The sequence below is a fragment of the Eumetopias jubatus genome, unplaced genomic scaffold, assembly GCF_037043125.1.
Source record: "Eumetopias jubatus isolate StellerSeaLion01/CBP00866 unplaced genomic scaffold, mEumJub1_p1.0 scaffold_4, whole genome shotgun sequence".
In the NCBI taxonomy this organism is placed as follows: Eukaryota; Metazoa; Chordata; class Mammalia; order Carnivora; family Otariidae; genus Eumetopias; species Eumetopias jubatus.
The window spans coordinates 65,809,288-65,836,607 of NW_028274810.1; the positions used below are offsets into that span (position 1 = coordinate 65,809,288).

At 34.8% G+C, this 27,320-nt stretch overlaps 1 protein-coding gene and 1 pseudogene across 2 annotated transcripts in view; one reads left to right on the top strand and one right to left on the bottom strand.

Moving 5' to 3' along the window:
- NRDC (nardilysin convertase) overlaps window positions 1–27,320 on the top strand; it is a 106,061-nt gene that overhangs the window by 56,575 nt on the left and 22,166 nt on the right. For both annotated transcript variants that reach the window (XM_088022429.1, XM_028106810.2), the window contains 10 exons: window positions 9,606–9,679; window positions 14,940–15,035; window positions 16,571–16,693; window positions 18,643–18,700; window positions 20,480–20,553; window positions 21,927–21,996; window positions 24,371–24,448; window positions 26,430–26,550; window positions 26,627–26,685; window positions 26,977–27,031. In XM_088022429.1, the coding sequence (XP_087878555.1) occupies window positions 9,606–9,679; window positions 14,940–15,035; window positions 16,571–16,693; window positions 18,643–18,700; window positions 20,480–20,553; window positions 21,927–21,996; window positions 24,371–24,448; window positions 26,430–26,550; window positions 26,627–26,685; window positions 26,977–27,031 (808 nt within the window). The remainder of the gene's footprint in view (window positions 1–9,605; window positions 9,680–14,939; window positions 15,036–16,570; window positions 16,694–18,642; window positions 18,701–20,479; window positions 20,554–21,926; window positions 21,997–24,370; window positions 24,449–26,429; window positions 26,551–26,626; window positions 26,686–26,976; window positions 27,032–27,320) is intronic.
- On the bottom strand, window positions 25,989–26,066 carry LOC148164520 (U2 spliceosomal RNA; annotated as a pseudogene).

The following is a 27,320-nucleotide window of genomic DNA, read 5'->3' on the forward strand; positions in this document are numbered from 1 at the left end:
AAGACCGGAAATCTGGGGGCACCTGGGTGGCTCAGTCATTAAGTGCCTGCCTTCGGCTCAGGTCATGATCCCAGGGTCCTGGGATTGAGCCCTGCATCGGGCTCCCTGCTCAGCAGGAAGCCTGCTTCTCCCTCTCCCACTCCCCCTGCTTGTGTTCCCTCTCTCTCTGTGTCTCTCTCTGTCAAATAAATAAATAAAATCTTAAAAAAAAAAAAAACAGGAAATCTGGATAGACCTGTATTAAGGGATTGGATCAGTAATCAAAAACTTGCCAGGTGAAAAGTGTAGACCCACATGGCTTCACTGGTGAAACCTACCAAACATTTAAAGAAGAATTAACACTAATGCTTCATAAATTCTTTAAAAAAATAGAATGCATGGAGCACTGGGTGTTATGCACAAACAATGAATCATGGAACACTACATCAAAAACTAATGATGTAATGTATGGTGATTAACATAACCATAAAAATTTTTTTAAAAAAAAATCACCAGAAAAAAAATAAATAAAAAAATAGAATGAGAGACACTTCCTAACTCATTCTATGAAGTCAGTATTACTCTGATACCAAAACTAGACAATGACATCACAAGAAGACTACAAACTAATACCTCATGAATATAGATGCCAAAATCCTCAACAAAGGCGTATAAAGGATTATACGCCATGATCAGTTGCAATTTATCTCAGGAATGCAAGGTTACAAAATCAGTGTACATACAAAATACATCATTGCAGTATACCATATTAATAGAAAAAAGCACAAAATACATCTGGCTATATAATATCAATGTAAATAGAAAAAGCATTTGACAAAATCAAGCACTCTTTCTTGATAAAAGACTTAATAAACTAGGAATAAAAGGGACTTTCTCAATCTAATAAAGAGTATCTATGAGTAACTCACATTGAACATACTTAATGTTGATAGATTAAAAGCTTTTCCCTGGGGGTGCCTGGGTGGCTCAGTCGTTAAGCGTTTGTCTTCTGCTCAGGTTGTGTTCCTGGGGTCCTGAGATTGAGCCCTACATTGGGCTCTCAACTGAGTGGAGAGCCTGCCCTCCCTCTCCCTCTGTCTGCTGCTCCCCCTCCTTGTACTCTCTCTCTCTCTCTGTCGAATAAATAAATATTTAAAAATAAAAAAAAAATAAAAACTTCTCTGAAGATCAGAATCAAGATGTCAGCTACCACTTCTGTTCAGCATTTAGGGGAGGTGTTAGCTAGCTCAATTAGATAAGAAAATGAAATAAAAGCATACGGATTGGAAAAGAATTAATACTATCTCTATTTGCAGATGACATAATCTTGTATAATTGATTCTCATTGTTTGTGGAGAATTCACCTACTTACTAAAACTTATTTGTAACTCCCACATGAATACTAGGTGCTTTCATAGTCTTTCATGGACATGTGAAAAATTTTAAAAATTGTGAAAAATTTCAGTTGCCCAACATATTCTCAGCTGAGGTTGAACAAGGCAACATTCTGCCTTTTTGTTTCAGCTTTCATATAGAGGTGACCAGGGGTTGGAGACACTAGGGAACAGTATAATATAGTAAAAGAAACTCTGGCTTCAGGCCAGTTTGTTGGATTTGAATCCCAACTCTGGCACCCATTAGTGAGGTGGCCTCAAGCAAGTTACTTAATACATCTGAACCTCATTCTGTCTTTTCTGAATTAAAAAAAGAATCTACTAGGATGAGATAGGATTTAAGATCATAATTGTGTGTGTGTGTGTGTGTACACACATATTTCCCCCTAGGATAGTGGTTCAGTATTTGCTAGTTCAGCAGTCATGGCAGCTTTAGAGAGCATAGCTATCACAAATAATGAGAACTTGTTCATACATAATCCTGTAAATTCCACAGGAGAACTGCTAAAGTAATACTGAGTTCAGCAAGGTTGCTGGATAGAAGATCAGTATACAAAAATCAATTGTATTTTAATACACAACAAATGAAAAATCCAAAAATGAAATTAAGAAAAAATTCCTTTGACAATAACATCCAAGAAAATAAAATACTTAGGAATAATTTTAACAAAGGAAGTACAAGAGTTGCATGTGCAAAGCTGCAAAAAATGGTTGAAATTAAGACCTAAATTACAGGAAAACATCTCATGTTTTTATAGATTGTAAGACTTTATATTGTTAAGATGGTAATACTTCCCAAATTGATTTACAGTTTCAATTTAATTATTTTTAAGATTTATTTATTTGCGAAAGAGAGCAGCTGTGTGCATGTGGAGCAAGGGGCAGAGGGAGAGGGAGAGAAACTCTAGCACACTCTTCTGCTGAGCCTGGAGGCTGACGTGGGGCTCTATCTCACAACCCTGAGATCATGACTTGTGCCAAAATAAAAAAGCCACCCAGGGGCCCCTCAATTTAATTTTTTTTAAAGATTTTATTTATTTGACAGAGAGAGACACAGTGAGAGAGGGAACACAAGCAGGGAGAGTGTGAGAGGGAGAAGCAGGCTTCCCACAGAGCAGGAAGCCCGATGCGGGGCTCGATCCCAGGACCCTGGGATCATGACCTGAGCCAAAGGCAGATGCTTAATGACTGAGCCAGCCAGCGCCCCCCCCAATTTAATTTGTATCAAAATTTCAACTGCCTTATTTGAAGAAATTAATAAATGAGCTTATCTTAAAATTCAATGGAAGAGACCAAGATAGCAAAAATTATTTTGAAAGAGAACAAAAGTTGAAGGACTCCTATTCCCAAATTCAGAACTAACTGAAAGATAGGCTGCTTGGGTGGCTCAGTCATTAAGCGTCTGCCTTCGGCTCAGGTCATGATCCCAGGGTCCTGGGATGGAGCCCCGCATCAGGCTCCCTGCTCGGCAGGAGTCTGCTTCTCCCTCTCCCACTCCCCCTACTTGTGGTCCTGCTCTTGCTATCTCTCTCTGTCAAATAAATAAATAAAAATCTTAAAAAAAAAGTTACTGAAAGGTGTAGTAATCAAACCAATATGGTACTGGCATAGGGATAGATCAGTGGAATAGCACTGAGACTCCAGAAATAAACCATTACATTTGTGGTTAGTTGCAAGGGTGCCAAGACAATTCAGTGGGAAAGAATAGGTTTTCAACAAATGGTACTGGGATAACTAGATACAAACATTAACAAATTGAGTCATAGACTTAAATGTCAAAGCAAAAACACAAACTCTGAAGAAAACATAAGCATAAATGTTTGTGACTTTGGATTTGACAATAGTTTTTCAGATGTGACACCGAAAGTAGAAACAAGAAATGAAAAACTAGAAGAATTAGACTCCATTAAAGTTAAAACCGTTTTTTACTTTAAATTTCCCTATGTTGAAAGTGAGAAGACAATGCACAGAATGGAAGAAACTACTTGTAAATCATGAATCTGATTAGGGACTGGTATCCAGAACATGTATAGAACTCTTATAGCTCAACAATAAAAGACAATCCAAATTTAATTTACGAATTAAAAATAGGTAAAGGATCTGAATAGATATTTCTCCAGAGAAGACATGTAGATGGCCAATAATCACATGAAAAGTTGCTCAATGTCAGAGGTCACTAGGGAAATGAAAATCAAAACCACAACGAGATACCATTTTACACCATTTGAAAAAGAAGAACAACAATTAACTAGTGACTATTTCAAGAAATTGGGACCTTCATACATTGCTGGTGGCACAACAATGTTGGAAAACAGTTTAGTGTTTCCTCAAAAAGTTAAACAGAGGTATCATATGTCCCAGCACTTCCACACTTAGTATGTAACCTAGAGAATTGAAAACACATCTACACAAAAATTTGTACATGAATGTTCATAGCAGCAGTTACAGTCATAATAGGTCTAAGTGGAAATAACCTAAATGTCCGTCCACTGGTGAATAGATGAACTATGGTATAGCCATATAATGGAATATTACTTAGCAGTAAGAAGGGAATGAAGTCCTGATACATACTACAACATGAGTGAATCTTGAAAACATTATACTAAGTGGAAGAGGTTGGACTTTCGTGTCTGTCATAATGTATGGTTTCATTTATATGGAATGTCCAGTATAGGCATATCCACAGACACCCAAAGTAGAGTAGTGGTTGCCAGGGGCTGGGATGATGGGGTGACTGTTAACAGGTACAGAGTTTATTTAGGAGGTAATGAAATGTTCTGAAATTAGTGGTAGTGTTTTCACAATCCTGTGAATGTAGTAAATCTGCTTAATTGTGCTCTTTAAAAGGAAATTTTGCAGTATGTGAATTATTTCTCAGTAGAACCAACATACATACTGTTTCAAAAAACTAGAAAGCTACATGTGGGTTCTTTGAAAAAACCGATAAAATAGAAAAGGCTTTCATGAGACTGGTCAAGGAGAAAAAAGTATGTGCAAGTGTCAGGAATGAAAAAGAATATGATTTGTAATCTTTCAGATATTGAAAATATAATAAGGTATTTTGAATTACCTATGCCAGTAAGTGAAAAAAAATTGGAAGTACATACATTCTTAGAAATATAATTTGTAAAACCCACATGGGAGAAATTACAGTTAAAAAGTTTGAATAATCTTACAACCATTAAAGAAGTGAATCTGTAATGAAAAATCTCAAAAATAAACTTTTAGGTTTAGAGTTCTACAAAAACTTGAAGAAATAATTCCTCCCTCATTTATGAAGGTAGCATGACCTTGATAGAAAAAAGTGTGATAAAAGAAAAATTATAGACCAGACTCACATACAAATAACAATATCTAGTAAGGATGATATAGTAGTACTGAGTTGGGTTAGAAAATATGAGGTGGAGTTAACATGAGAAAATCAATTAATGTAGTTCATCACATTGTCATATTTTTTTTTTAAAGATTTTATTTATTTGACAGAGCACAAGCAGGGAGAGTGGCAGGCAGAGGGAGAGGGAGAAGCAGGCTCCTGGCTGAGGAAGGGAGCCCGATGTGGGGCTCAATCCCAGGGTCCCGGATCATGACCTGAGCCGAAGGCAGACGCTTAATTGACTGAGCCACCCAGGCACCCCAATCACGTTGTCAGATTGAGGAAAAAAATATATGTAGAAAAAATTATGTGATGAAATTGTATCTATTCATGAAGATGCTCTTAGCAAACAGAGTATGTCAACTTTCTCAATATGATATTTGATATTTTGAACCAGCCTTATATTTAATGGTGAAACCTTGAAAGCTTTCCAGTTGAACAGATACAAGACAGAGATGCAGGTTGTGATCGCTTCTATTTGTCATTCTATTAGGCAAGAAAGAAAAATAAGCAAAATACACAGCTGTTATATTAGGTGATAATGATTGTGAGTATAGAAAATTCAGATTTCTCTAGAGATAAATTATTAATAATTTAGTAACGTGGCTTAATATATAAGATAAAAAGTGATAAAAATGATAATGTTTAATATGTGAAAGTCAGTAATATTTCTATATAGCAGCAACAGTTAAAATACCTTTAAAGCTGTAAAAATAAATACTCAGAAATCATTCCAGAAATTATGTATAAAGCCTCTTTTCAGGGAATATATTAAAACCTTCTTGTGAGATATTAAAGAACTAAATAAATTGAGAAGAAATACTGTTCATGGATTTGAAGCCTCATTTTTTTTTTAGTGATGTCAGTTTTCCTAGTTAATGTGCAGATTCAGTGATACTGCAGCCAAGATCTCAGAAGATATATGTAGTTTTAAATAGAAGAGCTAAGTCTAAAATTTATAAGGAGAGGCCGAGGGCCAGTTATTTTTGCATAGGAAAAATAACAGGATAGCAGGACTTGACCTAGTAGATACTTAGATTTGTTTTGTTTTGTAATGAGGACATTATGGTGTTAGCAGGGGGCTAAGCAAAGAGACCAACGGGACAGAATAGAAATCCTGGAAGTGTACCAACACCTAGGTGAACACTTGATTTTTGATAGGGGCACTGTGGAGCAGTGATGAAAGAGCTTTTAAAAGAAATGATTCCAAGGTAATTGGGCTTCTATAAAGCCAGAAACAAAATTGACTCCTTACCTCACAACATACACAAAAGGTCAATTCCAGGTAGATCATAGATCAAAAAGTAAAAAGTATAACCAAACGTTTTAGAGATGAGTATAACTTTAGCTTTGGTAAGAATCATCAAACAAGGTACAAAATGCACAAAACCTAAAGGAGAAATGATACTACATTATATTAATCAAAAAAGACTATAGGAGTGCCTAGGTGGCTCAGCTGGTTAAGTGGCTGCCTTCAGTTCAAGTCATGATCCCGGGGTATTGGGGTAGAGCCCCACATTGGGCTCCCTGCTCAGCAGACAATCTGCTCCTCCCTCAGCCCCTCCACCCCTGCCCCCTGCTTGTGCACTCTCTGTCTTTCAAATGAATAAATAAAAATCTTTTAAAAAAAGATTTTTATTTATTTGTCAGAGAGCATAAGCAGGGGGAGTGTCAGGCAGAGGGAGAAGCAGGCTCCCTGATGAGCAAGGAGCCTGATGCAGGACTCGATCCCAGGATCCTGGGATCATGATCTGAGCCGAAGGCAGACGCCTAACTAACTGAGCCACCCAGGTATCCCAATAAAAATCTTAAAAAAAAAAAAAAAAGATACTATAAAGAGTGTGGAAAAAAACAGGTATAAAGTAGAAGAATATATTTGTAACACATAACCAAGGACTTATGTTTAAAATAACTGTCATTGAGGGGGCCTGGGTGGCTCAGATTGTTGGGCGTCTGCCTTCGGCTCGGGTCATGATCCCAGGGTCCTGATATCGAGTCCCACATTGGGCTCCTTGCTCAGCAGGGAGTCTGCTTCTCCCTCTTCCTCTGCCTCTCCCCCTGCTTGTTCTCTCTCTGTCTCTCTCGCAAGTGAATAAATAAAATCTTTAAAAAAAATAAAAATAAAATAACTGTCATTGATTTTTAATTATTAGATTATACATATAATTATAGCATAATTAAATGTATAAAAAGAGTAAGTATATATATTATTAGAATCAGTCAGAAAAATACAACCTAATAGAAAAAAAGCCTTAAACAGGGGTTTTACAAGAGAAAAAATTCAAAAAGATTAATAAATATATGAAATGGTATTCAGTCTCATTAGGAATCAGGAAAATGTAAATTAAAGCCGGTATGAGATTTAACTGTTTTCCTAGAAGTTGCAGTAAATACTAAAGTCTGACTATACCAGGTGACGGTGATACAAATTTTGTTTTTTTCTAGTGCTGTTGAACATGTGCATGTATACACTATTACCTAGGAGTCCTTTCCTAGATTTATACCTAGACAAACTTGTGCAAATGTGCCCCAGTACACTTTGATAAAAATTTATGGCAGCATTGATTATAATAGTCCAAACATGGAACCAGCCCAAATGTTCATTTGCATTAGCTTGGATGAATAAATAAATGCAGTGGAATATTCTGCAGTGAAAATAAATGAACCACAGCCAAACCATCATAGATGAATATTAAATAAATATTAAATGAATATTAAAATAGGTAAATAAGACATAAAAAATACATACAGTATATTTCCATTTAGATAAACTCAGAAACAAAACTAGATTGTCTAGAACATGCATTCTCAGCAGGGAGGATCTTTTTTCTGTTGGTGGCAAAAATTGGTTCTTTGGAGGTAAAAAAAAATGGTCAGTACCATAATGGTTTGTGGCCCTCCAAAGCTTAACACTACCTGGCAAAATCTTTACTTAGTATTTAATTTCTGTTTTGAGTTTTCTTGAGTATCACATGAACACCATTTATAATGATATGAGTTCATAGAAGATAGACAAAGCGTATGCAGTATCAGTACTACAAAACTGTTGGCTAGGTGATTGGAGGACTTTCAAATGATTGCTTGATCTTGAAGTCATCAGTAGAGGTGGTCTACACCTGCCAGTTGGTTCCATTAGCTGCCTTGTGAATGTTTGTTTGATACTCTGTGCTTTTGTGTATGACTTTGGCATTAAGAATTAAATAGAAATATGCTCTTTTATTATTCAATTGAACAAAAGTTATTCAACCCATTAGTTATACCAATACTGAAAAGAAGAAAATGTCAACTATCTTAATATCTAGTAGCTAATTAAGTTATATAAGTTTCTTTTTTGGATCAGGCAAAAGGGAAAAATTTACTAAGTATTATAGGAAATTAATTTTTTCAGTTTTATTTGCTGGAAAAGTAGATGTTACTTTAAAAATGTTTGCATTGCTATTATATAAATGGATACATACGTAATTTGATGCAACACAATTTATGTAAATTACATTAAAAAGCAATTGACAGTTATAAAGGTAAGTGAAATATCAATAGCCTTTAAACTTTAACTTTTAGGGGCGCCTGGCTGGCTCAGTTGTTAAGCATCTGCCTTCGGCTCAGGTCATGATCCCAGGGTCCTGGGATTGAGCCCCGCATCGGGTTCCCCGCTCAGCCGGGAGCCTGCTTCTCTCTCTCCCACTCCCCCTGCTTGTGTCCCTCTCTAGCTGTGTCTCTCTGTCAAATAAATAAAATCTTTAAAAAAAAAACAAACAACTTTTAATTTTTAACTTAAAAAATTTAATCAATTCTAACCCTGCATTGAGTAAAAGAGTAGGTTTTATATACCTTATATGTATATTAAAAAAAATCACAGATACACATACAGATAAACAGTATATCTGTGATATTAAAAGTTCAAGGAGAGTGATTGGGGGAAATCTGAAAAGGCTACTTAGGGTTGATAATGGGGAAAAAGAAAGGCAAGAAACACTGGTCTAGAAATGCATGTATGGGTGATAAAACTATAAAGAAAAGCAAAGAAGTGATTATCATAACATTCACGATATTAACTCTGAGGATAAGGTAGGTGCTGGGTGCTTTTAGAATTATGACAGTGGTCTGTTTTTTGACTTACGTGGTAGTCACTTAGGTGTTTACATTATAGTTATGCATTAGTCTCTATTCATGTTTTATGTACATTTCTGTATGGGTGTTAACAATGAAAAAGATAGTTTGTAGACTTTATGGAAATGCAGAGTATTATTTAGATTTTACATATGCATGATTATGAACTAATTTTCCAACTTAATAAACTTGTTTTTTAAAAGATTTTATTTATTTATTTATTTATTTATTTATTTATTTATTTATTGAGAGAGAGAGAGAGAGAGAGAGAGAGAGAGAGAACGTGTGCATGCACAAGCCAGGGGAGGGACCGAGGGAGAGGGAGTCTGAGATTCGGACTCCATGCTGAGTGCAGAGCCTGATGTGGGGTTTGATCTCACAACCCTGACGGCATGACCTGAGCCCAAATAAAGAGTCGGAGGCTTAGCCAGCAGAGCTATCCAGGTGCCCCTAACTTAGTAAATTTCTTTTTTTTTTTTAAAGATTTTATTTGTCAGAGAGAGAACACAAGAAGGAAGAGGGGCATAGAGAGTGAGTGAGAAGCAGACTCCCCTCTGAGCAGGGAGCCTGAAGTGGGGTTTGATCCCAGGATTCTGGGATCATGACCTGAGCCGAAGGCAGCTGCTTAACTGACTGAGCCACCCAGGAGTCCCCAACTTAGTAAATTTCTTAAGCAAAAAATAGATGTTGACCGATTAAAAGATTTCTCTGAGCAGAAACAGAAATGCCGGGGTTTGTTTTTTGTTTTTCAGATGGGCTCAGTTCTTCATTCATCCGCTGATGATCAGAGATGCAATTGACCGCGAGGTTGAAGCTGTTGATAGTGGTAAGATAAGTGCTTTATATCTTACGACTATTTCTTGCATTGAACTAGATATTTAGCACATATATTATTCTTTATCACTAGACCATTTTATCTTTATATCATAAAGGGCTAAAATGAAATAAATGTGTCATTTATTCCTAAACCATTAAATGTCTTAATTCAGTGTAGATTTGAAATAAAAGAATGATAGATTATTGTTTTTCAGTCTTTGGTTTTTGAGGGTTTTACCATAGTGATTAATCTTTTGCAGGATGGTAGCCTAATCCTTAAAGCTAATGCTGGGTGTTAAAACTTTAAAAGCTCACATAACTCCTTTTTCATGAAGAGACATTTTCTCTGAGGCTTTAAGTACCATTCTGATGTTTAAATAGCTTACCCTTTGTTACCTCTGTGTACCTGTGCTTTGTACTTTGAACTTTGGTAGTTCTGAAAACAAATGTGATATATTTATGGATGAAGAAACTAAATCCCTGAGTAGGAAATGCATTTAATTTTGTTTTTTGAGTTTTTCTTGTCTTTAGGATGTAAAGAATGAAGACCGTAAGGAAAACTGTACTTATATAGGGTGAGGCTTCATTATAGAGCTGTGCTATAAATATCCCTTAATTACAGAATACCAATAAATAGCACCACCGTAGGATAACCCTGATTGCCTTATTTTAGCATTGGAAACATGTAATACTACACTTGGGGGGACTTTAAGTTCATATAGGTTACACTTGGCTTGCAGCAACTAAAGAGGCAGGTTTCTGCACTGGTTTCTGCTTTTGTGGCATTTTTCCTCTTTGACTTGATTCAGTGTCGAGTTGTAATAATGACTTACTGCATTCATTAAGCTGAGTAAACTATAGATGGCTACAAAGAGCCATCTGTCTGGAAGTCAGCAGATTTGTGTTTTACTTCTAGAAATTTAACTGACTGTGGCCCTCAACTTATTTGTAAAAGAGGGTGGGATGGAGTTATATTCCTCCTAGCTCTTCTAGCTCCTTTTAATCAAGGATTTATTTTCTTCATTTTTGTTATTTGCCTACCACAATGTTTCTTTTATCATAGATCCAGATAAATATTTGTTGAGTGGATGACAAACCAAAATAACCAAGAAAAACTAAAAGCCTTTCATACTTTTTGAGACCTAGGAACTGTTTTCTCTCGTAAATACTTTGAAGTGTATTTTTTTTCATACAGTTTCTAGATTGGGTTCAAGTGTTAGTATTTACAAAATTAAACCTTTAATTCAATTTTCCAGTTTAAGTCAAAATAATGTAGTTATGTAATAAGTAGTTTGGGTTTAAAATGAACTTAAAAGCTTTTTTGTTTTTGTTTTGCTCTGCTCGTTTATTTGTCTTTTTTAAAATTTTTAAAATTTTTAAAAGATTTTATTTATTTGACACAGAGAGAGCATGCACAAGCAGGCAGAGCAGCAGGCAGAGGGAAAAGCAGGCTCCTGCCTGAGCAGGGAGCCTGATACAGGGCTCGATCCCAGGACCCCAGGATCATGACCTGAGCCAAAGGCAGACGCCTAATGACTGAGCCACCCAGGCGCCCCATTTGTTTTTGATGAGAGGAGACCTAGTTCAGTTTGTGGCCTGATACAAAGAGCTCAATATATGTCATTAGTCACTTAGCCTTCCAAGTGTGAAGGATTTACTTAAGATCAGGGAGATGGGGGAGCTCTTAAATTGTAACTGGTGTAATAACTTTAGTATTCATTAACCAGTTTCAAAAGTTCAATAATCTGATGTTACTTTCTTCTATTCAGTTGTGATAGTCTTTCTTCTAACATTCTTATCTTAATCACATGTTTTTAGTTGCCTGCTTGCTTGGATGGCCCATTCCTTGTTAGAGAAGTTGAAGGAAGGTTCAACTTTCCTGGTAGATTCATCTTTTCATTTTCCTTTTTTTTTTATTCCTCTCCACCTGCTTATAAAAAAGATTCTTTCCTGGGTTTTTAATTTATTATGTAGTTCTGACTTCATTACTCTATCACTGTGCCCTGCATTGACGATCTATTTTTGTTCTAATCTTTCAAAGGAGTGGTTATACACTTATATTTATAAGCATTTATTTATACATTGCAGATAGGTGTGTTCAGTGTTTTACAGTTTTCTTGATACATTTGATAACAGAAACTCATGTCAGTGTCCACAGGGTAGGTTTTAAAATGGGATTAATTTACCGCTAAAAGAAGATTATAGAGAAAAAAAATTGTTCTTAATGATTAGATTTTATTTTATTTTATTTTAAGATTTTATTTATTTATTTGACAGAGAGGTAGAGAGAGAGCACAAGTAGGCAGAGAGGCAGGCAGAGGGAGAGGGAGAAGCAGACTGCCTGCGGAGCAGGGACCCAGACTGGGATCATGATCTGACCTGAAGGCAGATGCTTAACCGACTGAGCCACCTACGCGCCCCTAGCTTTTTATTTTAATGATAGTTCATACTCACATAAATATAATTTCCTACACAATGTGTCCTGGTGATTGAGATTGAAAATATGGCCAAAGCCTTTTTAAATCTAATCAAGTAGCAGAATGTGTTCTCTCAGTGTTCAGATACTTATACTCATAATAGTTGTTGTGGATATATCACCTTTTGTGAATATGTTTACATGTCTACTCTATTATCTTCCTGTTGCCACTAAAACAAATTACCAGAAACCAAGTGGCTCAAAATATCACAAATTTATTTTCTTAAACTTTGGAGGTCAGAAGTCTAAATTATTTCCTTACTTAGCTGCATTCCTTTTGGAGGCTCTAAGAAAGAAGCTGTTTCCTGGCCCTTTCCATCTTCTAGTTACCGTTTGTGTCCCTGGGCTATGGCTCCTTTATCTGTCTTAAAAGAATCATCAGGGTAGAACCTTCTCTCTGAACTCTGCTTGTGTCTTTTCTGTGACTTTGACCCTCTTGCCTTTCTCTTATAAGGACCCTTAGGATTACATTAGGACCACCCAGATAATCCAGGATAACCTCTCCTTCTCAGGATCCTTAATTTAATTCATACCCGCAGAGTTCCTTTTACCATGTAAGGTAACCCATTCACAGGTTTTGGAGATTAGGATGTATACATCTCTGGGGGCTCTTATTCAACCTACCACACTTTATAATGGAATTGTTTTTCTTGTCTTGTAGCCATATCTTCATTTTTTTTTAATGGAGTTTTTTTTTTTAATTTGTTGAAGCTATGTATATATTTTTTACTGTCTCATTATTGATTTAGACTTTATGGTTTATAACTAAAGTATTTTGAATACGTTTACTTCTGTTTCTTCCCTTCCCTACTGTCACCACTTTAGTTTCCACTCTCTTCAAATATAACAGTGATGACCCCTGGTCAGTTTTCTTGTCTCTATTTTTGCTTCCCTTCAACCCATTCTCCACTTTTACAACTAGAATGAACTTGCTAAAGTCCAAATCTGATAATGTGACTCTCCTAACATCTGCAGATGTTTATTAAACATATGCAACGCTTTGCCATTACTCCTATGATAAATAATAATAGCTGACAATTATTGAGCATGTATTGTATGCATTGTTGTGATTGTTATTCCCCATTTTCCATATTTGACATCCTTATCCCCATAGGCTTAGAGAGGTTAGTACTTGAGTTCCAGAATCAGTCATTTCCCCAGTTTTTTTCAAAAAATTTTTTTCCCTTATCTCTTCAGCCTGGTATCTTGAGTCTGCTTTGACTCTGAACATTTGCTCAACCAAAAAAACTTTATATCTGTTTCAGAGGTGCTATAGTCTTCTCTCCTTTAAGATTTTCTCCTTAGAATGTTTTACACACTCCCATTTCTCCTTCTGTTCCTATTCCCTAGAAGACTCTAGTTTGTCCCTCAGTGCTCAGCTTGAGTCATTCCCCAGAAAGCCTCTATTTCTAAGCCCCCCCCTCCAATAAATTCACACACACAAATAAGACCAATTAGTTAGGTGACTGTCCTTTTATATTTTCATAATACCGTATGTGTTGTAACACTTAACCATTGCAAACTGCAATTTCTATTGACTCCAAGCTCCTGCGATTATTAAACAGCTCCACTGGCCTCTTTGCTGCCTTTGAACTCAGTGAGGTATTTCTTGTCTCTTAAAGCCTTTGAATTTATAATTTCCATACCTAGAAAACTTCCCCAAAACTTATGATATCATTCTCACTTTATTTGGATTTTTCTCACTTGTCACCTCCTCAGGCCTTTTATGACCACCCTGTTGTCACTCTCTATTCTCTTACACAGATTTATTTTTCTTATAGCACCCACCACTGATACTGTGTTTAGAAACTATTTGTTGGTTTATTTATTGTTTCTCTCCCCTACTAGAATGTAAACTACTTGAGGGCAGGGCCTGGGTCCCCCTTTTTTTTTCACATTTCTACCTCTAGCAACTGGTTCAGTAGTACCTGCCTCATAGTAGATGTTCAGTAAATAATTGTTGAAGGAATATATCTTATTTAATCCTTATAAAAATCCTATGAACTAAGTACTAATAACTCCATTTTATAGATGCTGAAATAGAATCAGGGAAGTTAGAGAATATCCTCAAGTTTGTACAGCTTAGTGTACGGCAGAAGCTGGATTCTAGCCAAGATATTTCTGACTTCAAACTGATTTTTCTTAACCATTAATACTTTCTTACTGACATGGCTGGTTTTGGAGGAAATTTCAACAATATATATGACATAGTTTCCAGATAATAAGGAATTTGATTTAACATTTTATTAGCGCTTTATCAGTAAATTCTTGGACATAGCATCCTAGAATTGAAAGCTTCAGGTCATTAACTATCTTGTTTCATTTGAAAATAAGGGAAAACCTCTAGAAAGGTATATTGACTGCCCAAAGTTACAGACTATGTAAAGTCATGGAGCCTGGGCTATGTCATTGAATTACCCACTTCAGTCTTATAACACACAATTCGAAATTAATTTTTTAAAATTAATTTATTTTTAAATTAAAAAAAGATTTTATTTATTTATTTGATAGAGAGACACACAGCGAGAGAGGGAACACAAGCAGGGGGAGTGGGAGAGGGAGAAGCAGGCTTTCCGCTGAGCAGGAGCCAGATGCGGGGCTCGATCCCTGGACTCTGGGATCATGACCTGAGCCCAAGGCAGACACTTAATGACTGAACCACCCAGGCCCCCCCCCAAAATTAATTTTTGTTACTTCCTTACTTTCAGTTCTGTGCAGTTCAGTTCTTGAATTTCCATTAATAAAGCAAATACTGAATTTCATTTTATTAAAAGTGTTTCTTTAAAACTGACAGAATATCAACTTGCAAGACCTTCTGATGCAAACAGAAAGGAAATGTTGTTTGGAAGCCTTGCAAGACCTGGACATCCTATGGGGAAATTTTTTTGGGGTAAGATGCTAAATACTTCATCTTATTTCATATTTTCTAATTGAGGAAGATTGAAAATAGGAAAAGTTGCTAAAGAATGGAAGATTATGAAAGCAGAGTAGTTAGGTTCCTTTTACCTTTTAGGATAAGTAGGCAGTTTTTCAAATAGAAAATAGTTGAGCATGCATGTATTTGGTTCTCTAACAGTGGGTATATCAAGAATAGCACCTAACATTTTTTGAATGCTTTCTGAGTATCAGATACTCTGCTAACACTACATGAATTACCTCATTTGATCATCATAACAATGTTATGAGCCAGGTACCATTATCTCCATTTAAAGATAAACAGGCTCAGGGAAGTTATTTAATTTGCTTAAATCACACAGTGGTGGTTGTGAGATTTGAACCTCTGTTTATATGATTATAAAGTCTGTGCTCTACCCCAGTCTGACATTTCCATTTATCAACAGAGATTCGGCAGTGATTTCTGTAATAGTTTTTGAGCTGTGACCAAATTTTGTTTAATCAGTAAGCTGTTTAAATGGTATCTGTTTTTCATGATGGCTTTTTCTTAGTGTTAGAATTCAGTTATAACCTCATATTAACCCTCTTGACCATACTGTAGAATCTGGGATGAGTTGATCTAAATAGTACTCAGCCGTCAAAGAAAAAAAGAAATCTTGCCATTTGCAATGACGTGGATGGAACTAGAGGGTATTATGCTAAGTGAAATAAGTCAGTCAGAGAAAGACAATTATCATATGATCTCACTGATATGTGGCATTTAAGAAACAAAAGAAAGGCTCATAGGGGAAGAGAGGAAAAAATAAAGCAAGACGAAATCAGAGAGGGAGACAAACCATAAGAGACTCTTAATCATAGGGAACAAACTGAGGGTTGCTAGAGGGGAGGGAGGATAGGGAAGTTGGGGTAACTGAATGAAGGACATTAAGGAGGGCATGTGATGTAATGATCACTGGGTGTTATATAAGACTGAATCACTGACCACTACCTCTGAAACCAATAATACATATGTTAATTAATTGAATTTAAATTAAAAAAAGGGAAATAAATAAATAGAACTTCATGCAAAGGATGTTTTGCTTCCCTGTTTATTTTGTACAGTTATATACATTTTATATGACAACCTTGGTTTATATGGTTTATTTTTAAGGATTATGTAGAATATTAATAAAATAATTTAGAGATAAAACCTGAATTGAATACTAGACTAATTAATAAGAGAGGAAGTAAGACAACTACTGTTGTTAAGGTATTGCCAAATGGAGATTAATTCCTTATGTGTTAAAATATATGTCAGAATTGTTTTTGTGAATTTTTGTCATATATTGATATTATTGTTATTGTTTGTTATACACTAGTTCTATATTCTTGAGTCACTTAGGTTATTTCATTACTTACGTATTAGTAGCAGAGTATGCATTTTTGCCGTGGAGACTTTTGACAAAGTAAACTTTTAAAAAATTTTTAATTTCAGTATAGTTCAAAATAAATTTATTATATTTCTGTGATCTTTTTCATCCTTTTTTACAGGAAATGCTGAGACACTCAAACATGAGCCAAAAAGGAATAATATTGATACGCATGCTAGATTGAGAGAATTCTGGATGCGTTACTATTCTGCTCATTACATGACTTTAGTGGTTCAATCCAAAGGTAGTATATTATCTATTACTGCCCTTAGAATTAGTGTTGCAGTGTACTATTAATTACTTTAGTGCTTGATCCTAATATGACCTAAAGGAAATCAGGATTTGGAAAAGTCATATAGCAAGGGCACAGCTTAGGGAAGCACAGAATCATCTGATTCTCGGGCAAACGTTTTTTTCTTTTAGAGAAAGAAAGGTCTTATCTCTAGGCTAGTCTAGGCTAGTCTGTGAATATACCAATGTACTAATAGATCATGAATTGGTCTTTTAAGTCAACATTCAGATGCTGCCTCTCTTGTCTTAGGCTTTGCATTTAATCTGTATTGATCATAACTCTGACAGGGCAAGGTGTCTGTCTTTTCATCTTTACATAGGGTCCAGTAAAATGGCATGATTAATTGAAATCCATCATAGTAATGATAGCAAAAGTATCTTAAATGTAAAGTACTGATCAGTACTTCTGTTCTTTTCTTTCTTTTATCATTATCTTCAGTAACTTGTATTAATTTTTTCTCATTAAAGAAATGATAGCTTTCTTTTGTTTTCTTTACATTACAATCTCTTTTGTTCAGTTGTCAAACTGTTTTTTTTTTGACATATCTTATAGTTTGCAATTTATTTTTGAAAAAGTAACCTTCTCACCTGATATGACTCTTCCTTTTTATAAAATTTGTTCTGTCATGTCAAAGTTAAAATTAGAGCTAACTTGGCACTTAAATATAAAACATTTTTGCATTTAGGGTCAAAATAGGTCTACTGAAGTTGACTTGAATGTAAAGCTATGGATATAGAATGATAGATTCTTTTGTTCAGACTACAGATGTGCTTCTAGATTCCTTTTACAGCATTTGTTAAAATAGGCAGTTCCATATTTGGTGTATAATTTACAATTTATTTCCAAGTCTGTCATAAATGTGCATTTTTCTTCAACTGTGTATTATTTCCTTTGCATTCTCTTCCTCTGTGATGACAAATATAAGAGCTTATTAATGCTTGTTGCAAATTTCTTAAAGTAAGTCCTAGATATTTTGATAAGAGAACCTTATACAATTTAAATTCAATTGTTTTTAAGCTTTAGCATTTATTATACCATTTAAAAGTTAAATATCTAGGGGTGCCTGGGTGGCTCAGTAGGTTAAGCATCGGACTCTTGATTTCACCTCAGGTCTTGATCTTAGGGTAGTGAGTTCAAGCCCCATGTTGGGCTTAAAAAAAAAGATTATATATGTATATTATACAATTCATAAAATAATGTTTTTTAAGTGCATAAAATAAGATTTAAATATCTGTATAAATGGTATAGAATAGATTCAGAGCTTGATTAATTTAATTTGTATCTTGGTTTTTACTGGGGTACCTCTTGAAAATTAGTGAAACATGTCTGGTGGAACTAACAAATACTATTCATTGATAGTAATGAGTCAGTGAGATAAAGGGAAAAGGTTTCTTTTTGCACTTAGATCTGCTTTACTAGAAATTTCAGAAGAATTTTGTATGAAATATAATGGAAATCATATGAAACCTAAGAGGAATACTTACAGATCGAAACCTTAGCAAGTATAAATTAAAATAAATGGAGTGTAAAGTACTAATGAGATGCTGAGAAAGAAGGATCAGTATGGTGTGGGTTAATTGGGAGAAACCTTCCTAGAGGAAGTAAGTTTTGGAATGGAGTAGGAGGATGGTTGGTATATTCTTATCTCTTGGCCCTCCACACTGCCTAATGATAAACAAAAACTTTTTTTTACTTGTGTACTTTTTCTAACTTTATCAGCTAGAAATACTTAACTGTTATTTTTGTTGTTGTTACTCATTACTGGTTAAGGAGTGGCAAGTAAAGCCCAAATCAAAGTATCCCTTTGTTTTATACCTGAAGATAGGAGAGAAATCTAACTGCATTTCTACCTTAAATAACAACATTGCATTTCCCTGTTTCCTTCCTGCCCTCCCCACAAGAAACACTGGATACTTTGGAAAAGTGGGTGACTGAAATCTTCTCTCAGATACCAAACAAGTAAGACATTTTCATAAACCATATACTTTTAGAGTAAAAGAGGCATCTTCTTGTATGAGTCCCAAAGGTTCTTTTTTTTTTTTTTTTTGGTGGGGGAAGGGGTGTTATTTTTAAAAAGGTGATTAAATTAAAACCTGAAGTGGTTTAGCAAGATCACACAGTCTTTGAGTGGGAAAACTAAGATGAGAACCCAAGTTTCTATAATTTCTGTAGTTCAAAATTTATAAGCTTGTAAACTTACAGTAAGCAGTAATGCTGAAGACTATGGCTCCTTTTACATTTATTCAGAGTTTTTGTTACTATGTAGAGTGTTTGAAACTGTGATATAAAAGCAGGTATTATATTGAGAGGCAGAATATATATATATATATATGTGTGTATACACACACACACACACACACACACACACACACACACACACACACACACACACACACACACACGTGTATCCCTCAGAACAAATTGTGTTCTGAAAGTTTGTTTCTTAAGTCAGTTGTTTGGGACTCGGAATGCTCTCCCCCATAAAACAAATAATCTTGTAGGTTATGATTGACTTTTCTATACTAACTAAAAAGTCTATTTCATGTAGTTGAACCAAATTATCTTTTACTAGAAATTGCATATATGGTTCCAGTTCAAAAAGCTACTACTTTTTGTCTACTTCAAATTAATCAAAATAATACAGATATTTAAGATACACTTTGTTACAACATTTTTGTTACAAAGAATACAAAAAAATTAATTCTGAAGCAATTAAGTCCTTCCTACTCCTAGTAGTTTGTATTTTAATACAATAAATGAAATCAGGTTTTTTTCTTGCATCAGGTGAGTAAGTTAGATTTTTTTTTCCAGTTCCTCATTCTAGGACATAATCTATGAAAGAAAAATTGGCTGTGGAAATGTTAGAATAATTTGTAGTAACAACTGATTGGTTATTATTAACTTGGCTTTATGTAAATTTCCATTGGTAATTAGCAGTACTTTTTATGTATGGAGAGATAATGAAAGCCATGCCAAAGTTGTGGGGTTGTTTTGTTTGTTTTGTTTGTTTTGATAAGAAATGAGTATGAGCTATGGAAATGTCGAATGGTAGATTGAAATGAGTTTTACTGTGAACCTTTAGCAAAAAAATCAGAGGTATATTGCCTAGAGGAATTCATTAGGTCCTGTCAATCCCTGATAAGCATTTTTAGAAGTTCTCTTAAATAATATTCACTAACAACTTTGGTTCCTTAATCAGACAGGTTAAAAAGTCTTCTGGGTATTTAATAATAATGCATACTGACCATATTTTAGAAGAAACAGTTAACAATATCCTCAACCAGATGAGAAGCCTCTAGAAGAGTCCATGTCTTTTAAATACCAAAGTACCTAATACAGTGCTTGATACTTAATAATCATTCCATATATACTTGTTGAATTAAAAAAATATCTCTAGTATGTCTTCTTTCTGAAATGGCTTTATATGGGAGGAGAACTGAAGTTGAATGGGGCTAATAGAGGCAGTAAATACTGGGAGGGGAGGCCCCTTCGCTTCATTGTTTTCTGTCTCCCATGAGTTTGAGAGATATTCCAGTTACTGGGACTGAGGTGAAGAATAGGTTAAGCTCAGGATTTTGGTGGCTTTGTTGCCATCTATCTATTTGCTTATGCCTAGAATGCTTTTCAGCCAGGAGTATGTAGAATAGATTATAAATACCTATCAGTTAGGCATCCCTAAAGATACTGCTTATAAAGGCTTTTGCCAATTAAATTTTAATATATTTGTTTTATTTTCAGTGGGTTACCCAAACCAAACTTTGGCCATTTAACGGATCCATTTGACACACCAGCATTTAACAAACTTTATAGAGGTTCGTGAACCAAAGGTTTAAAACTGTTTGAAATAACTGTAGCGCATTCTCTAAAACTTACTTGAGGCTGCCAATTTTCTTTGAAAATGACAACACAACAGAAAGTACAGCTGGGTTGGAAAGGGAGTAGAAGGACAGAGGAGATCCCCAGTTAGTGACAGACAGCAGACCAGTAATGGGCGGCAGACTCGTCTGCCTGCCCTGCTGCTACTCAAGTCTGTTTTGTGCTTTCTCCCTGTTTTCCCCTTGTTCCCTTTTGTCCTTTGGTTTCCATTTCCTTCCTATTTCATTTTATCTATGCTCTGCTCTTTATTACCTTTAAAAAGAGAAAAACAGAGGAGGGATAACACTTTGGAAATTATTTCCTTTTATCTCAATTATGAAAACAATTTTTTTAAATGAAGAAAAATAAAAATAAAAATGAAGTGTAAAGAAATGGGAAAATCACCCTTAAATCTTACCATGTAGAGAAGTCATTTCGGCAAATTTCCTTTTGTTTCCATAGGTATATTTTAACATAGTTGAGATGATAAAGTATATACACTTCTATCTCTTGCTTTTTTCATTTAATATTATATTTGTGAGAATTTCCCAGTGAGCCATCACATGGTTATGCTATAATTTACAAAACAATTTGCCCATAGTGAGTATTGCAGAAATAATCCTAATTCACCTGTTCTCTTTCTTTGCTCTTTTATCATGGCAGATTGTCTCCCCTCTTTTTCCTGATTGCCTAGGTGTTCCCTCCTCTTCTTCCTTTACCCCATTGCCAGTCTCTCTCCTCTTCCCTCTCTTTGATCAATGACTGTTTTGTCACACCGTTTATCTGCTGCCTGCTCCATTCTAAGATAACTCTTCCCAGAGACAACTTATTTTCTGTTGTATTCTTTCTGGTTTTATATTTTCTCTTCATAGAATCATAGAGGAATAGCACTGGGAAGAATTGTAGAGCTACTTTAAACTAACCCCCTTTCCATACCATAAGAAAACAGAGAAAGATTTAAATGAGAATGATTTTCCTCAAGGTTACATGAACACATATAGCAAGATAGAGGTAGGGCTAGATTTCGACCATGGGTCTCCTGACTTCTAGTCCTGTATCCTTTCTTGCAAGAAGGGATCCTTCTTAGGAGCATTTCCTATTTTCATAGTTCTTTTATCTGTTTTCTCTACCTGTGAAACCAAACTGAAAAGAAATTTATAAAAATTACATTATTCAAATTGGAAAATTGGCAACTTGAAATAATAATTGCATTGTATTTAACCTTCCCCTGTTGGAGGATGAAATATATTGAATTAAAAAAATTCATGTAGCATAAAAAAATTATGGAGAAACACTTATATCTGTTTTTCTGAAAAATATTTTTGTTTAGTTGTTCCAATCAGAAAAATTCATGCTCTGACCATCACATGGGCACTTCCCCCTCAACAGCAACATTACAGGTAAGAGTTCAGGGCAAATTTACTCCATTGGAAACTGAATGAGAGTGATATTTTGAAAGCATATTAAATGGTTTCAATTTGAGGGTTCTGTTATGTGATAAACCGGGACCTCACTACTGGAGTTTTCAAGCCTGGCTATATATTTTAATGTCTTCTTAGGTATGAAAACTAGAGTTTTCTTATAGCTAGTTGCCTTTCCTGAGTCTTTGAAATTAAGTATCTTTGTGTGAATGCTAACTTTTGTCATTATTTTCTTTTGTACTTTGAGTACAAAAATATATTAGCTTATGATTTATTTGTCAGTGGTGACCATTCAGTTTGAGCTTGTCAAAAGTAAAGTTAAGTAATTTTGAGCCTGGAATATGACTACAACCCAGATCTGAAGGACCTACACCTTTGAGGTGGTAATAAGTTAGGGAAGAGTTACATAGATTAGGAAAACATTTCCCCAACTTATTTATATAGTTATATGAGCAGAATAGCATGGGCAAGAAGTTCTTTAAAGATAAGGATCAGTCAATGCCTACAAATACTTTTCTGATTAAAAACAAATGCTAATGAACTGATAAAAATTTACCTTATATTTTTAAAACCATTACCAACAAAACAAACCCATGAGGATAAACACACAAACAGAAGGAAAATAATGTTGCTTAAGCTCAGTAAAAACTTTTTTTTTCACGTATATGATAGAATATTCAGTCATACTATTAAGTTAACAAGAATGATATGCCTCCAGTGAGAAAGCAGAGAACGTGTATTGTCTAATTGCTTTTGGTGAGAGGATAATATAGGAAAAAGCAATATACATTAATTGTGTAATTACGGTAGAGTGTCCCCAAAAGTGTTAAAATTATTATATGCATATTTAAAAGTTTATTCTATTTGTTTTAACTTTTTACTATAAAAATAATACATGCTTGTAAAATATTAAAATAGGACAAAAGAGTATTAAGTAAAAAGTAAAGCTGTGCTTCCAATTTTTATTTCCTGAAAAATAGGCCCAACATTAATGGTTTCTTATATGTCCTTCAGACATTAAAACAGTGAATATGGAACATTTTTTTTATGGAGATGAAACTATACTATATATACTGTTCTTCCTTTTTTGGGCAATGCTTATTTTTCTAATTAATAAAGGTTTGTTTATCCTCTGGTTGGTTACTAAGGTAGTTTATTGTAGAAATCCTGAAAATTACTAAAAAGCAGGAAAAAGTCATTCATGATTATGTTTTCCAAAGAATGTTAAAATTTCTGTGTGTTTCCATCCAGTAATTATTTTTTATGGATGATTTATTTGTTTTAATGTGCCCTTCATCATGATTCATTTTGAATCTCTAATTATGTGAATTAGCCTTTTGGGAGAGCCTTTTTTTGTTGTTGTTGTTCCCCACAAAGAAGCAAATGTTTATCCCTACAGAGTAACCAAGTACAAAACTGTTTTGTTCAGATGCAGATGTTGTGTAATCTATGGCATTCATTCTTTAACTAATTTACTTCCCCTACATCAGTCTTAGTATAGATATAATTCAAATTCATATTGAAGCAATTTTGTGTGGGGTTTGGGGATTGCTTATGTAGTTGAGATCCTAATATTATATCTTAACTTTTGAGAGTTTATTGAACTCCTTAAACTAATTTTAAAAATTTAAGAATGCTTAGATTTCCTAACTTTATTTTTCTATATATTTTTTGTTTTGGTAGGAATACATTTCTGAAATTATAGTAGAAGCCAGTAGGAGAAGACAATTTAAATAATATATATACAACTACTCAGACTATTAAAGTATGTTATTATATAATGTAACATTTTTACACCTGTTACACTTACATTACATTGTCATGAAAACTCTATGAGTAAGTAGCTGGGCAAGTAAAGAGAAAAAGAAAAATACAATGAGGTGTTAAGTCTCTTGTTCAAGATCATGCATTTACTTAAAGGAATAACTAAAACTATAAGCTAGATTTTTCTGACCCATGAAGCAACACATTTCATTTTACTACAGAGCTTGATGCAATACTGAAAGCTTTTCCTGACACTGAGGGATTCATTCTCTGTACTAGGCTCTAAAATGATAATCTTTATTATTTCCATTTTGGGTGAAACAAAAATGAAGTTTGGCATTCAAGAGGAAAAGTTGTAGTCTTGATTTTGGAATGAACATAGTCAGTGATTTCAGAAGTTAAATTTTATCATGTTTTCTGTTTTTACCTTGCTATTATCAAATTAATAGTAACTTCATGTGTGGTGGAATTTAGGTGATAATAAGTTTATAATCATATTCTTAAATACCATAATATTTAAAGTAAGAATTCCTTGTGTGCTTATACCTTAATTATTTTTATTTTTGACCTTAACATTTTTTTTTTAAAGGGTGAAGCCACTTCATTATATCTCTTGGCTGGTTGGGCATGAAGGCAAAGGCAGCATTCTTTCTTACCTTAGAAAAAAGCAAGTATTGGGGCACCTGGGTGGCTCAGTCGTTAAATGTCTGCCTTCAGCTCAGGTCCTGATCCCAGAGTCCTGGGATTGAGCCCTGCATCATCAGGCTCCCTGCTCGGCGGGAAACCTGCTTTTCCCTCTCCTCTCCCTGCTGTGTTCTCTCTCTCTCGCTGTCTCTGTCAAATAAATAAATAAAATCTTTTAAAAAAAGAAAAAAGCAAGTATTTAATTAATAAGTATTTTCAGTGTAGCAGTCTCTGAAAAATAATAGACAATAAGCATTCTATAACCTAGTCTTGTTTTATTTGCCAGAAAGCCTAGAATCAAATCTAATGCTTAATTATAGTCACTTTAATACCTAAATTATTTTAATAGCCCTATTATATTTGTGTATTTCCTTGGAAGCCACCTTTTAGCCCTCATAGGAAGTTAGTTGTACACAAAATTTTAAAAATCATAAATAAATGGATTCCAGAGTTACATAAAAGATTAGCTCTAATCAAGAATTTAGATTTGAGGGGCGCTTGGGTGGCTCAGTCGTTAAGCGTCTGCCTTCGGCTCAGGTCATGGTCCCAAGGTCCTGGGATCAAGCCCCGCATCTGGCTCCCTGCTCCGCAGGAAGCCTGCCCTCTCCCACTCCCCCTGCTTATGTTCCCTCTCTCGCTGTGCCTTTCTGTCAAATAAATAAAATCTTAAAAAAAAAAAAAAAAGAATTTAGATTTGAATAGTAAAGAAGTCGGTTTATTTAAATGCTATGGATCTCCAGCCTTTCCCAACCCAGAAGGTGGACTTTAATGAAAACTACACTGGGCAGAGAAATCATAACAAATAGTGGGACTATGAGCATTATTAGCAGCTGTGTTAGCAGAATGTTTCCTAATGCATTTAAGCACTTGGTTAAGTTGCCTAGTCAAATCATAGAAAGATAGCTTTAAATCAGGACCCATAATTAAAATACTTCCTTGTTTGATTTTTCTGTACACTAATTCAAGAATGGAAAGGAAGATGGGAAATTTAAGTACTTTAAGTAAAGCACTGATATGACTAGAACATTCAAAGAAAGCTAAAAGACCAGGGTTATTATGAAAGAATAAACTAACGGTATAAGTTATATATATATACCTTACACTATAAATGCAATATGCTTTGAGATGTGCACAATCTTTCTACCTTACCAAACTTCATTAGAATTTCACATTCTTCATTCTGGCTTCCTCCCTTGTTTTAAGTTTTCAGGATTATTCTAGTAGGAAAAGATATAGTCTCATTGCTTCTTTCTTAGACAACCTTAGAGGTTAGCTGATAGTCTCAAAGAGCTTATTTGACATCCTAAGTAGGGATATATCTGAAGTATTCTAAGCTTCTTCTGGGAGACAGGTTTAAAAGGGATGAGTAAAATGCCTCCATAATTTTAATATTTTGTGCTGTTCTCTTCAACAGAAATTACTGTGTCTTCATAAAACTATTAATGTTTTACTATGTTGTAATATATATTAATGTTTCCATAAATATACTGTTATTTCCTTCTGGTGATTCTTGCATGCACTGCAGTTGTTTGGGAGGCCTTGTACTTTAAAGATTTATACTTTTACTACACTTGATCTTAGCCAAAAGGCCAAGAAGCGATAAAAGATTTATACTTTTAAATTTACTTTTGGGGCGTCTGGGTGGCTCAGTTGTTAAGTGTCTGCCTTCGGCTCAGGTCATGATCCCAGGGTCCTGGGATAGAGCCCCGCATTGGGCTCCCTGCTCAGCAGGAAGCCTGCTTCTCCCTCTCCCACTCCCCCCTGCTTGTGTTCCTGTTCTCGCTATCTCTCCCTCTGTCGAATAAATAAAATCTTAAAAAAAAAATAAACTTACTTTTGGAAAGCATGTTTGCCTCTGAGCTTCCCAAATTTTACATAGAAAGTCTACCTATTTTGTTAATTGGAAGTATTTGTAGACTGTCAATCCCAAGATACTGATTGGATTCATTTTTTCTTAACAATAGGTGCTGGGCTCTTGCACTATTTGGTGGAAATGGTGAGACAGGATTTGAGCAAAATTCTACTTACTCAGTGTTCAGCATTTCCATTACATTAACTGATGAGGGTTATGAGCATTTCTATGAGGTAAATAATTAAAATGGAATTTAAAAAATATAGATATTACTTTATGCAAAAGCATAATCAAATGTTTTGTTTTCAGGTTGCTCATACTGTCTTCCAGTATTTGAAAATGCTGCAGAAGCTAGGCCCAGAAAAAAGGTAATAAGTACATATTAGAATTAGGCTAGGAATCAGTTCTAGTATGTTTTAGCCTTCAGGCTGCCAAATAGACATGCTTTAGTCCTACCATGATGGTTTTTCACGCATTTCCTGCTTAAGTTCCTTCACTGGCTCCATATCCTGATTCTTCTACATGTGAATACTGCATGGGAAACTTGAAACGTTAAGGGTTTACATTTATGTGGCCAGTCTCTTTCTTCTCTTTTCTTGATGAGGATTCTAATAAGAAATTTAAATATATCTTCTACTTATAATTTTCTTCTTTCACAGAATTTTTGAAGAGATTCAGAAAATTGAGGATAATGAATTTCATTACCAAGAACAGGTACTGGAAGTCAAATTCTTTTTGAATGTTATCTGTGACCAAGTTGAAACTGGTGTGGACATTATTCCTCTTTTTGGAAGTGTCACTGGAGTTTTAATTCTGCCACTCTCTGTCATGTGAGTCCTAAGATGGCCTTGAGGTTATCTGAAAATTAACTCTTGTGTTTTTAAGTATGTATATTGAGTAACAGTGAGAGGATTAGGCAGATAGACACAGATCATGTTGTGTGACAATCATTTATGTATGTACTCATCCATCTGTCTATCCTTTTGATAAACATTCATGGAGA